General features: G+C 38.5%; 1 protein-coding gene across 6 annotated transcripts in view; it reads left to right on the forward strand.

Moving 5' to 3' along the window:
• Positions 1-14,250, forward strand: part of SEC22A (SEC22 homolog A, vesicle trafficking protein) — a 74,749-nt gene that overhangs the window by 7,327 nt on the left and 53,172 nt on the right. For all 6 annotated transcript variants that reach the window (XM_022567211.2, XM_089910595.1, XM_022567221.2 and 3 more), the window contains one exon: positions 13,637-13,800. In XM_022567211.2, the coding sequence (XP_022422919.2) occupies positions 13,637-13,800 (164 nt within the window). The remainder of the gene's footprint in view (positions 1-13,636; positions 13,801-14,250) is intronic.

Below are 14,250 nucleotides of genomic sequence, written 5' to 3' on the forward strand. Positions count from 1 at the left end.
GCAATGGAATAGTGACTTCATGGTGGTCAAGGGCCTCTCTGAGAGGGTTACATTTGAACAGAGACCTAAAAGATGTGAAAGACGGCAGTCTTAAGAATGCAGTGGATGAAGATCAAGGCAGAGCTGATAGCCAGTGCAGAAAGCCTTCACTACAGATCAAGGGATGGAAGGAAAACCAAGACAATGAAGCAATACGGACACTTAATAGAGTGGTGGAAGGTGAGGTTAGAAAGGTAGGAATGGGACAGGTTACGTAGGGCCTTCTAGGCTATGATAAGGAGTTTGGATTGAGTTTAATGTAATAGGAAGCCATTGGAGAGTTTTAAGCTGGAGAGTTATATAAATCTAATTTTGGCTTTGAGTAGATCATCCTGACTGCTATATGAAGAATGGGCTCTAAGAGAGGAAGCAGAGAGGTCATTTGGGAGACTCTTAGAGAAGTTCAGGTAGAGGTGATGCTTATAACTTGAATAAGAGTGATAAGGGGGCTTCCCTGGTGGCGCAGTGGTTGAGAGTCCACCTACCGATACAGGGGACACGGGTTCGTGCCCGGTCCGGGAAGATCCCCCATGCCGCGGAGCGGCTGGGCCCGTGAGCCACAGCCTCTGAGCCTGCGCGTCCGGAGCCTGTGCTCCGCAATGGGAGAGGCCACAACGGTAAGAGGCCCGCGTACTGCAAAAAAAAAAAAAAAGAGTGATAAGGATGAGAAGGGGTTGGATTTGGGCTGTATTTTGGGAGCAGTACCAACAAATCTTCCTAATGGATTGAAGTGGAATGTGAGGGAAAGAGAATAATCAGAGTTACCTCTAGATTTTTGGCCTAAACAATGTCCATAATTACTTGGATAATGGGACTGAAATGAGCAAGACTGGAGGATATGTGTTTCAGTGGTAAAAATCAAGAGTTCTGTTTGGACTGTTAAGTCTGAGATGTCCTTTAAACATCCAAATGGGACTTCAGGTAGGCAGTTGGATGTATAAGTCTTAAGTTTAGTGAAGAGAAGGACAAGTGTGGAGATTTAGATTTGGAAGTTAGCTTACAGTTTATAATTAAAACCATGGGAATAGATGAGACCAAGTGGGAGAGCATACACATGAAACAATTAGAGAACAATTAACTTGAGCAATTTAATACTGATTGTGTATACAGTGGGAAATCAGATAAGAACAAAGTCCATATGTGATATAATAAGGAGAGGGCTTCGCTACTGAGATGAGACATGAGCCATGTCCTGGAGAATTAGTAAGATTTGGCTAAGGCAGAGAGGAGGGCAATTCCAGGTGTAGAGAGGAGGCAGAAAAAGTAAAGACTGTGACTTAGCATGGTAGGTGCATTAACCTGCTTGGCCTGGTGTAGTGAATGGTGATTTAGGGATAGTTATGGGAAATGTGAGATACTTAGCGTGGGGCCAGATCCTGGATTTCCCTGCAAGTTCAGGTTGAGGGATGTCACTTTGATGATGTAATAGGTTATAGGAAACTCCTACTGCAGGATTGAGGGAAATGACTTGATAAAAAACAATGCTGAGACAGTGAAATAGAGGGTGAAATGGAAAGTCTGAGGAGAGGAGAGGCGTCAACTTATAATTAAGGCCTGAACTAGTAACTTACAAGTGCAAATGAAAAAGAAAATGCCAACCAGAAAGACACTTCAGAAGAAGAAACGGTTGAGCCTGATAAGATAGAATACCAGAGATGAAGAGAAGGAAGGGACAGAGATGACTTGGAATTGGAATTGGACAGAATGAGATCTTTGGAAAAGGTTGCTTATGGGGTGAGGGAGAAGAGGAAGACAGTGAAGCTCCATTTTGAGCATTTTAATTGAGGTTATGACAAGGTGTCCAGTTGAGGTGGGATAGAGATTTTGGAATCATTCACATAGAAACTGAAACTGTGAGGGTAGAAATCCCCACTGAGTTTCAGAGAGGCCCAGAATAGAACCTTAGAGAAGGTCCATATTTACTTGGATTACCTGGGATAATGAGGTATTATCTTTAATTGGGTTTTCTGAGAGTTTTAACTAGAAAATGTGGTGGTGGTCATGGTAGTTAAAATACGTCTAAAACGATGTCTTAGTGTACTTCTATTTTTTGAAGAAAAAGCCTGAAGCATTCTAATATTTAATAGGCTCTTTTAGTGCTCTGGGTGTAGTGTTCGGAGTTTCAGTTATTGTATAGTGTTGTAGACAGACACCAGCATTACAGAAGATTGGCTTGAATGTGTATTAATTCTGGCAGATATCCTGGACTTTAAAAAAAAAACAAAGAACTTCTTTGCAAATGTTTTTTGTTCCTCTACCTATTGTCTTAAAAGTAGAGTAGAATGTAGTAAAATGTTAACACCCCTCCAGTGCCCAATGCTGTTTAATTGTTGTGAATTCTAGATTTTGTATTATTTATTTGCACCCCATGTTATTCCACAAAGGATGTGAGGCAATTAAAAAAAAATTCAAGAGTACAGGTAAGAGAATCACATGAGCGAAAAAATAAACATAGAATAATAAACTGAAATAACATTTTTTTCTGGAGATGCAAACTATGTAGTTTGTTCATTTTTTAGAAAAGGGCTACAAACATTGTTCTGAACTTCCTTGGGGCCAAAACAAAGGGGGATAATAGATCATTTATAGGATTCACAGTATCCACTGGATAAAAATGTTGCTTTTCATGTTACTGAAACCTGATATACATAAAGAGAGACAGAATTTGGATAGCATTCTTCCAGGAACCATAACAATGAGCTTTTTATGATTTTTCTTATAATATTCCTTAGTGTAAACAAATAGCATGATGCAAAAGCAATTTATTAGTGAGTTTAGGAGTGTGGTGAATCAGCAGAGGTCTAATCAGCCTGATTTAAGAATACAATTTAGAAATGTCTAAAGGATTAAATAGATTACATGGCCCCCAGAACCACACATAGAAAAGCCTCTTTGTGTATTTTTGTAGACAAGTGGTTTTTTTTTTTTGCGGTACGCGGGCCTCTCACTGCTGTGGCCTCTCCTGCCGCAGAGCACAGGCTCCGGACGCACAGGCCCAGCGGTCATGGCTCACGGGCCCAGCCGCTCCACGGCATGTGGGATCCTCCTGGACCAGGGCACGAACCCGCGTCCCCTGCATTGGCAGGCGGACTCTCAACCACTGTGCCACCAGGGAAGCCCTGTAAACAAGTTTTAAAAAAGGATTGAATAACAGAATTTTCAGTTCTAGTTCCTGACAAGAACCTGGATTTCATATATTTTCTATTATTGATTGGAAGGCTTGTTAGTTGGTTTCTAGGTTATTGAGGTTTTTATGCTATATGACAATAAATTTAGCCTGAAATATATAAAATTGGGAATTTATGTGTTACCTGACTTATTTAAAATTCTCATAGGACACCTCTTTTTTTAACCACCATGAGTTTGCCAGATAAAACTCACAGATCTGCAGTAGTTGTTGTAGCACAGCATGAAGCTGGCACCAGTCTACTTTCTCAGCCATGTTTTTAAATGCTTCTCTTTCTTTCAAAGCCCAGCTTATAGCTTGTGTCTTTTGAATCACCTTCTGCCTCATTACTACTATTTATTGGGTTGGCCAAAAAGTGCCTTCAGTTTTTTAAGTAAAAATAAAAGACTCATTTTCACCAAGAACTTTATTGAACAACGTATTCACCCTTTTGTTCCACTACCTTCTGCCATTTTTCAGGCAACTTCATAATTCCATCTTCAAAAAACTTTTTATCTTTTTGAGCAAAGAACTGTTCCAGGTGCCTTTTACAGCCTTCCAGGGAATTGAAATTTTTTCCATTAAGGGAATTTTGTAAAGACCTAAATAAATGGAAATCCGAAGATGCAACGTCTGGTGACTACGGCGGATGAATCAGAACTTCCCAGCCAAGCCATAACAGTTTTTGCCTGGTCATCAAAGAAACATGCAGCCTTGCATTATCCTGGTGGAAGGTTATGCGTTTCCTGTTGACTAATTCTGGACGCTTTTTGTGGAGTGCTGCTTACCGTTCGTCTAACTGGGAGCAGTACTTGTTGGAATTAATAGTTTGGTTTTCCAGAAAGAGCTCGTGATAGAGGACTCCCTTCCAATCCCACCATATATATACAACATTACCTTCTTTGGATGAAGACTGGCCTTTGGTGTGGTTGGTGGCAGTTCATTTCGCTTGCCCTACGATCTGTTCCATTCCACATTATTGTACAGTATCCACTTTTCATCACCCATCACAATTTGTTTTCAAAACAGAACGTTTTCATTATGTTTAAGAAGAGAATTGTATGCAGAAATACAGTCAAGAAAGTTTTTTTCACTTAACTGTTGTGGAACCCAAACATCAAAGTGATGAACATAACCAAGCTGGTGCAAATACTTTTCAGCACTTGATTTGGATATTTTGAGTCTGTCGGCTACCTCCTGCATGGTATAACATTGATTGTTCTCAATTAATGTGTCAATTTGATTGCTATCAACTTCAACTGGTCTACCTGACCGTGGAGCATCGTCCAGTGAGAAGTCTCCAGCACAAAACTTCACAAACTACTTTTGATGTGTTTGATCGGTCACAGCACCTTTTCCATACATTGCACAAATCTTCTTTTGCATTTTGGTTGCGTTATTACCCTTCTTGAAATAATAAAGCAAAATATGCTGAAAGTGTTGCTTTTTTATCTTCCATCTTCAGTATTAAAATGGCTACACAAAAATTCACCAACTTTGGGCTTCCCTGTTTGGCGCAGTGGTTGAGAGTCCGCCTGCCAATGCAGGGGACACGGGTTCATGCCCCGGTCCGGGAAGATCCCACATGCCACGGAGCGGCTGGGCCCGTGAGCCATGGCCGCTGAGCCTGCGCGTCTGGAGCCTGTGCTCTGCAACGGGAGAGGCCACAACGGTGAGAGGCCTGCATATCGCAAAAAAAAAAAAAAAAAAAATTCACCAACTTTGATAAGTCTTTTTTTAAATGTACGCTGATATGACAGCTGTCACATACAGCCTAACAAAATTGTTTCGAATGAAGTTAAAGACAACTAAGTGCTACTAGAGCCATCTTATGGAAAAAAACGAATCGACCTTTTGGCCAACCCAATGATTTCTTTAGTGATCTTACTCCCTTCACAGATTGCCTGTAGAACTTGTTGACTGACTTTTTCATCATCTTTTTCTTAATAATATTTTTAAAAATTTCTATATCCACTCTCTACAACTAGGTTGTAACTCATTGAGATAGTTGATGTGCCCTGGCTTATATTATTTTTGATTCCTCATCTCTTAGCATTGTGGTTTTCAAATTTTTACAGAAATTTAAGTGCTCTTTGCAGAATACCTCTGAGAAGCAAAGCTAAGTGTCTAATTATGTGCTAAATCAGATGGTACCTCACATTAGATTCTAGTTGAGTAGGTAAAGGAAGTCCAAAGTTTTAAGGAAAAGAAATAGGTAACATTTAAAATTGTGAAAATTCCTTTAATTTTCTACCCCTATGTATTGGGAAAAAGATGAATTTCATCAGATTGTAGTAGCCGAATAATTCAGTTCAGCTAATGGAGCACATTCTGTGGAGCCTGGCTTGTGCTGGCACAATGCCTTGCATATATCATAGTAGCTGTTACATGAGGGATGGTTGTTTGTGGGGTATGGCAGGATTCTGAGTGCAATGGAGTTAAAGTTAAGCCTTCATTTCCTCCAATATTCTTCAGCTTGACTCATTGATTGGGGGTGGGGGTGGGTGGGTAATCCAGGTTTGTGATTTCTTTTCACATTACATAGTGATATTATAATTCTTTGTATAAAATTTTAAGGAATTCATCTGTTTTATTAGTTGAAGGATACTTAAATTGTAATAAATGTTTAATAGATAAACTTATGTTACTACTTAGGAAACAACAGTGACTGAAGCAATAATTATGAACCATATGAAAATTAAGTTGTGTCTTATGAGACCTTAAAACTTTGAGATTGGTTTTAGGTGCTTAAAAATCATAGTTGTACATTTTGATAAACGTTGAGACACTGATCTTATGAAAAGACAAACACTTTGGGAGGTCAGTCATACTCTGTTGAGAGTTTTAGTGCAAGAAGTGAAATTCCTTAGTTCTTTCACAGTAAATTCATTTGAAGTCTGATAATGGCTGTGAACTTCATAGGTTCTCTCCTTACCTGAGGAATTGCTTTCTTCATATTTGTCTCCAGACTGCTACCTGCAGCCAGGAATGCTGTTTTAGACTTACCTGCCTTTTGGTTTTTGTTTCTGGCTTTCCTTTCACTCTTCGGTGTTATTTTCTGATTACGGGAGTAACAGCTTCAACAAGGACCCAGTTATTAAGTACCTGCAATTGCCAGGCAATTTAGTTACTTTTCATTAAATTTTGCAACAGCTCTGTGAATGGCTTTTAAATAGAACTTTTCCCCCTTGCCAAGGGCAAAAACAACTCACACGAGCTTAAGCAAAAAAAGGGTATTGTGAAGGATAAGCCAGTTACCTAGTTGGCTGGAGCCAGGGAATCAGATGTTATCAGGAATCTTTGTCTCATTTCTCCAGTCTTTCCTTTTGCAGACAGATATTCTGCACATATTGGAAAACACTGCACAGGTAGCTTCAGGCTTACTTCATTCCAGCTGGCAACGCCACTGCCTCCATGTTTCAAGAAAAGGACTTCAATTGGCCTTGCTGTGTGATGGCCCATTTCTGGACTAACATTGTGGTTGGAGGGCTAAGGTACTCTTAGTTGGCCTGGCCTGGATTACATGCCCACCCGTTTGATGGGCAGCTTGATCAAAGCCGTATAGAGTAGGTGGTGGGGCTGGAAATAGTTCTCCAAAGGGAAGGGGAGAAGAGATGCTGGGCAGATAGCCATTATAGTACTACCAACCCTATTTTCAGAAGAGGGAACTGAGACTTAGGGATGTAAAGAAACTTGTTCAAAGTCACAAAGCTAATAAATGGTATATCTGACATGCAGTCTTTTTTTTTTTTAATAAATATATATATTTATTTATTTATTTATTTATGGCTGCGTTGGGTCTTCGTTGCTGTGTGCAGGCTTTCTCTAGTTGCGCCGAGCGGGGGCTACTCTCCGTTGTGGTGCGTGGGCTTCTCATAGCGGTGGCTTTTCTTGTTGCAGAGCACGGGCTCTAGGCATGTGGGCTTCAGTAGTTGTGGCACGCAGGCTCAGTAGTTGTGGCTGATGGGCTCTAGAGTGCAGGCTCAGTAGTGTGGCTCACGGGCTTAGTTGCTCTGCAGCATGTGGGATCTTCCCAGACCAGGGCTCCATCCCACGTCCCCTGTATTGGCAGGCGGATTCTTAACCACCGTGCCAGCAGGGAAGCCCCATACAGTCTTTTTGCTTCAGCAATCACATTATTCTCTGGTAAAAGATGGAGTTATCTCCTTTTACCCTTAACCTCTTTCTTGACAGGGTGCATTCCTAATTCTCCTAATCCTTTTCACTTTATGGACAGCGAAATTAACCAGGGAAGAGAATTAAGTGAAACTACTCCCCCCCCCCCTTTTTGGTTGAGTAATGATGAGGAACAGAGTATATGTGAAGTCTGAAATTGATGAGATAGCATTGTCTCATTGAAGACAAGGTGTTTGGTGGGGAGGGGGTGTGACAGGGGAATGCAACCCACCAGTAGCTACCAGACCACTTGGGGGGAGAATGTAACCTGTGTTTTGTCTCATTATTAGCATCATATCACTTTTCTACCGTTTAAAATTATGGTAAAATCCACAGCTTTTCAGCACCACATATGTTAAATAGGCTCTTATGAACTGGTCTAGGAATCTAATTACTCTTACAGTACAGTTTCTGTAGGTGCAGTAAACTTCTGGAATACAGCGAACAGGCAAATGAGGGACTATCTACGATTGGTTATCTGAAAAAAGTCAGGATCTTTATTCTCTGGTGTGTGAAAGTGTGAAGGTACTAGGGTTAGTGGGAAAGGGTGAATCAGGAGATTAACTCTGCAGAAAAAGAAAAGGATGTCAAAGGCAAATTTTGTATCCAAGGTTTTGATGGTGTAATCACCTTTGGCTGCTTAAAATCATCTGATTCTCCTTTAGCTTACTGTTATAAGTTGCTATCACCTGGCATATTACATATTAATACATATTTTCTTATTTAATGAGGTTTAAATTAGTGACTAAAATGGGTCTTTTATTTATGGGATAATGTATTTAGCTCTTCACCATTGGAGGGTAATTGAAGGTTGGCTACCTAAGAGAGGAATAAGTGAGAAAATACGAAGTTCCTGGTAGAATGCTGCTCATGGCAGACAGTGTTACTGAGTTCTCTTTCTGGTTCTTATCACCTTACTGTCCTACTGATGACGAAGTCTTGTTTTCACCTTGTTTCTCATCAGATGTATTTGGTGATAATAAATTCATAATGTATACTGACTTTCATAACATGAAACCCTTTTTTATATTTAAAAGTGTAAACGCTTTATTTTAGGGAATGGAGTTCAGTATGGAAGGTTCTCTTTCGAAAATAAAATTTTTCTTATGCTTAGCAATTTTAAGAGTAGATTAGAGATTTCATGTCCTACTACAGAACTTTTCTTCACCCAGGGAAGCTATTTACTGGGTAAATATGACTACAGAGGATAAGCAGATTTCCTGTGTGCAATGATACAATAGCAGTATGAAAACTATATGTAATACAAATATTATTGCTGTTTCGATTTATAAATAGTTTGCTATATACTTTGTCATTTGGCATGCTAAAAAATTCAGTGTTGTTTCTTTAATCTTGTTTTGTATATCGTTTTAAGTGTATTCCCAGTACCTAATTGCAGGCGCCTGGTGGGCAGGGACTTGGTCTTTGACATCAAAGCCTATAGAGTAGAATGCTGGACATACGCCAGGTGCTCTATTATTTGCTGTGGGGAAAATCATCGTTTTCACTTATTATTTAGTTTGGTACAGCAAGTCCTAATAATGTCGGTGTTTAATTGGTGATGTCTAAAATTTTTTTGACATTTCATAAATAAAACTAGATACCAGGAAAAGTTTAATGTCTAAAACCACTTATTCGTTTTGTTGGACTTTAGGAATCGCTTGAGGTATGGCCTGCTTGGATACATGATAAAATTAGCTTTTAAACAAAGTGATTGAAAGGGGTAAATCCTTCTACCTAGAGTTTGAACTTCCACCAGCCTTACCTGTTCAAGACACACTTGATCTTGGAAGGCCCCAAAGAAGTTCCTAGTGTGTGTGCTGTGGAGAGGAACCAAAGATGTAATGAGGTTGGATAAATTCCTTGGCCAGAAGAAAGGCAGTAGCTATAGAGATCAAATCCCATTGGTCCCAAAGCACAGAAGTGGAAGGAAATAAAAAAGAAAAAGGAAATTAGAGAAAAGTAGGAAGAAAACAATGGCAATTTAAGAATTGTGCTCAAGGTGGAGAAAAGACGACTTTGTGTTGTTGTGAGATTAGTTAATGACAGTGATAAAAGGAAAGCAGACATACTTGTTAGACCTTTATAACCATCTGGAGGTACTCACTGCAGAGGTGAGTGATTCTACATGGTCCCTGAGAACAGCCCTGTGTTTTAAGTAGGGGGATGTTGAAGACTCAGTGATCTGAATTGAAGCCTTCTGGTAACACTGACCTGGAAGAGCAGGTGAAGTTCTGCTCCCTTCTGTCATTTGTCAAGTATTTATTGACCTTCTTCTTTGTGTAGATACCACTGAGCTGTGCAATTATCTGTGCACAATATACTAAACAAATTAGGTATAATGATGCCATCTATGCACTCATTTATTTACTAATTTACTGAGCACTTATTGTGTACTAGACATAATATTCTAGATGCTAAGAATACAGTGGTGAACCATAAAGAAATCATCCCTGCTCTCATGGAGCATAGATATTAGTGAGAGACATTACAACAAACATACAAATATATAAGTACGAGCTGGGTTAGTTACATGAAGAAAATTAACAGGTGCTTTGTTTACAATAAAGTAATGAAATTAGATAAAATATGTAATATATTTAGCAAAGGGCCTAGTTCACACTAAGTGGTCAGTAAACCGTAGCTGCTACTGCTACTATTATTACTACTACTTTTCTTCCTCCTCATCAAGGCAGAAGGGTAACAGCCAGATTGTCTATAACAAGTGAGCTAAATGAACCTGATGGACGGGCTAAAGGCTGCACAAACTGGCATGCCTCTGGTGACGTTAGACTGTTTCATGTGAGTAGTCCTCAGTGCGATGGTAGGAGTCTTTCAGTTTGTACCAGTGATATGAAAAAGCAGAACTTTTGATAACAAAGGTAAATCAACAGAGCTGTATGTACTTTTGGAAAACTGGCTTTGCATTTCAAATAAAGACAGCATTGTAAAGGTAAATTCACTATGAAAAGTCATAATATTATAGAATATAGCATTTTCAGAGAATATCATGCATTTATAGAAAATAAAGACTTTGGAATAAAGACTCTGAAAATGTTAACATACAATCTTAAAAACATAGGTTATTTTATTTTTCAATTTCACAAAAAATTCTCTAGTTAGATTGAGCTCAAGCAAGAAAAACCATTTGGGATAAACTCACGTAGGTGTCTCTGGTTCACTTATTAATATGGAAGTACAGTAAAACCCTGTTATAGAACAAGAAATAGAGTCTAAAAGCTTCAGTCGTCTTATTGAAGGATAGTGAAATAACTCCTGTCTAGCCACTTGGAAGTTCCAAGTGTGTAGAAGCCAATCACCAATTGTGTTTTATCCCAATTCAAGTTATTGTAAGATATATTTGAATGCTAATGACATGTCAAAGAATTTTGATAACGGCAGGGAAGATTATTTTGGAAAGGGAAAAGTACTTGGGAAAATCATACCTTGATTTTTGATTTAGTTGTCAATTTTGTAGGAAAATACAGTATGTTATGACTGAACTTTTTTGACTGTGACCCATAAGAAGAGATGCATTTTACTTTGTGACCATTACTTAACATACAAATAGGATAAACAAAAGTTTTATGAAACAACATTCTGGTATTTTCTGTTATATTCTATTTCCATTTTTAAGAAAATGCTGTGTGTAATTCACTGAACTAATTTTATGATCCGCTAGTGGGTCACAACTTGCAGTTTGAAAAACGTTGCATGAAATGACTATGTGTTAAGTGGAACTTCAGAAAGGAATTCCAGGTTATTCCAGAAGCATAAGATCAGCACAATTTCACTAGTAGTATATCCCACACCGTTAATAATAGACGATTAATAGGTGCAAACCCGACATCATTTGGCTGCCTTGGATGGTCTTTTAAGAAAGAAAGATATACGTACATTTGCTTGCATATGCATAAACTCTCACAGGAAGGATACATACGAAATTAATAACATGAGTTGCTAGAGGGACAGAGAACTGGCTGTCTGAGCAGAGGTGGGAATAAGACTTCAAGTATAGTATTTCCTTTCATTTATCATTCTTTAAAAATTTGAGTCGTGAATATATTTATTTTAAAAGTTAAATTAAAAATAATAAATAAATTCTGCTACTACAGTATTAGAGAAAAGAGGGGAGAGGGGGACTCCAACATGGATCAGGGTTTGGCAGTAAAAATTGCTTTGATAGATTAGCAGTGTCTGGCATGGGAGTGGGAGTTACAGCCTGTATGCTCTGTTTGCTCCCCTTGATCTAGACCAGAGCTATGTTGATAGTACCATGAAAGAATGTTTAAGTGACTCATTAAAAAGGGTTAATTTTTGTCCCATACTGTGCTTGTTACAGGGGAGTGTATACTTTATTTTAGAAAGTTTTTTTTTCAATAGAAGATGGTTAATTTAAACATTTTTGTTTTTAATTTTTAACTTGTTATTTAGAAATACTTTCAAACTTTCAGAAAAGTAGTACGAATAAGAAAATTACAAATAATACTTGTTCCCAGACTCACCTTTTGTTAACATTTTACCCCATTTGCTTTATTGTTTTATCTGTCTACCTATCTGTCTGATTTATTTTTGTCTGAACCATTTGAGAGAAACTTACAAATACCATGCCCCTTTATTCCTAACTACTTCAAAGTGTATTTTCTAAGATTAGGGATATTCTCTTACTTAACTATAGTACAGTTATCAGGTCTATTAAATTTAATATTGATACCATACTTCACCTAAACTACTGTACTGCCTGTTTTCCGTTTTTGTCAGTTGACCCAGGAATATCCTTTACAGCATTTTTCCCCCTCTCTGGCACAGGATTCAGACTAGGGTTAGGTATTACATTTAGTTGTGTCTCTTTAGCCTCCTGTGATCAGAAACATTTCCAAAGCCTTTATTTCTTTGTTTACAACATTGAGGTTTTTGGGTTTTTTTTTGTTTGTTTGTTTTTTTGCGGTACGTGGGCCTCTCACTGCTGTGGCCTCTCCCATTGCGGAGCACAGGCTCTGGACGCACAGGCTCAGTGGCCATGGCTCACCGGCCCAGCCGCTCCGCAGCATGTGGGATCTTCCCAGACCGGGGCACGAACCCATGTCCCCTGCATCGGCAGGCGGACTCTCAACCACTGCGCCACCAGGGAAGCCCAACATTGAGGTTTTTAAAGAATACAGCACCCCCATCCCTTTTTAAAGAAAATAGAATGTTGATTATTCTCATGTTCCTTCATGATTAGATTCAGGTTATGCATTCTTAGCCAGAATACTACATAGCTGACATGTCTTACTGAGGCACAGGAAGCCCATCTTCCCCTCATCAGTGATTTTAGAGTACTTGGTCAAGGTATTGTCTAGTTTCTACTGTATAATAAATACAGTAGAATTCCCTTGCAGCCAATAAACAATCCATGGGAAGACATTTTAAAGCCATGCAAAATTTCCTGTTCCTCACCAAAATATCCACCTAGATTTAGCATCCATTGATTATACTTGCTTGATCCAGTTTTTGCTCTGTGGGTTGCAAAATGCTGATTTTTCCAGTTCTAACACTATCTCCACATTCACCAGGTGTCACTCAGCATTCTGCGGTGAACTAGTCTTCCTTTCTTCCCTTTTGTTTGTTGTTATGAACTCATAAATTCTCTTCTTTCCCCCTAATGATTCATAATTCATTATTATGTGAGTAGAGGATTTGATGCTGGGGTCAGTGGATGACTTTAGGAGGTCAGTAATCACCTGACCTTGAAATTGTGTGCCAGGTTCTGGGTTGTTTCTGGGGAGAGTGTCCATAACTTTCATCAGAACCTCTAAAAAGTTCTTGATTTAAACAGTGTTAAGTTCCACTAGGTTGAAGGGTTGAAATGTTAAGCTGTTACCCTTATCTGTCTGAATAGTCTTTCCTGATTTCTACCCCAAGTGATAAGTAACTGAAGTGTTAGAATCATAATATGTGTCCCTCTCTAGATACATTTCACTTTTTTTTAAATTAATTTTTATTGGAATATAGTTGATTTACAATGTTGTGTTAGTTTCTGCTGTACAGCAAAGTGAATACATCCCACTTTGTTGTCTACTGTTTTTAAATTACAACTGAAACTAGTATCATATTTTGGTTCCTTTAATTTTTTTTTGCTGAAATATGTAATAAATGTTAATATTGTCATTGCCTCTGTAGCAGCAGTTTATGGTGTATAGAGCCAGTCTTCTGAAGTAACGAATTACCTTGATTTAATTTGAAATTTTAAATCCAATGTTTTTTACACTGTAGTTTTATTAGCTCTATGGGAGTGAGCTACATGATGTTGTGCACTGAAAATTACCCAAATGTTCTGGCCTTCTCTTTCCTGGATGAGCTTCAGAAGGAGTTCATTACTACTTATAACATGATGAAGACAAATACTGCTGTCAGACCATACTGTTTCATTGAATTTGGTAAGGGCCTGATTTTTTTTTTCTTTTTCATTATCCTGTCTCCATTCAGTCGTAAATGATTTTTCATCTAATACTGAGGGGCAGAGGGAAAACTCAGAAAATTCTGCTAGCTTGCTTTTGACAGAATAATTTGACAAATGGTCTATAAATTATGGCAACTTCTTCATTTAGGTGCCTCTTAAAAAAATTCTGTTTGAGCTGTGTAGAGGATCCTGATTATTGGTTCAAAGAATTAATTCCAGAGGTTAATTTTTCAGTGAGAAATTTATAAGCTAGAGGTTCAGAGTTTTGTCTTTATGTGGTAGTATTTTTAGGCTGCTTAATGTAGAACAGAGGTTGGCAAACATTTGTTGGAAAGGACCAGATAGTACAATTTTAGGCTTTAAGGATCATTTGGTCACTGTCACAGCTACTCAGCCCTTGCTATTATAGCTTGAAAACAGCCATAGG

Source organism: Delphinapterus leucas, chromosome 4 (genome assembly GCF_059928025.1).
Source record: "Delphinapterus leucas isolate spDelLeu-1000000601 "Yukka" chromosome 4, BTC_Dleu_Yukka2, whole genome shotgun sequence".
Taxonomy (NCBI): domain Eukaryota; kingdom Metazoa; phylum Chordata; class Mammalia; order Artiodactyla; family Monodontidae; genus Delphinapterus; species Delphinapterus leucas.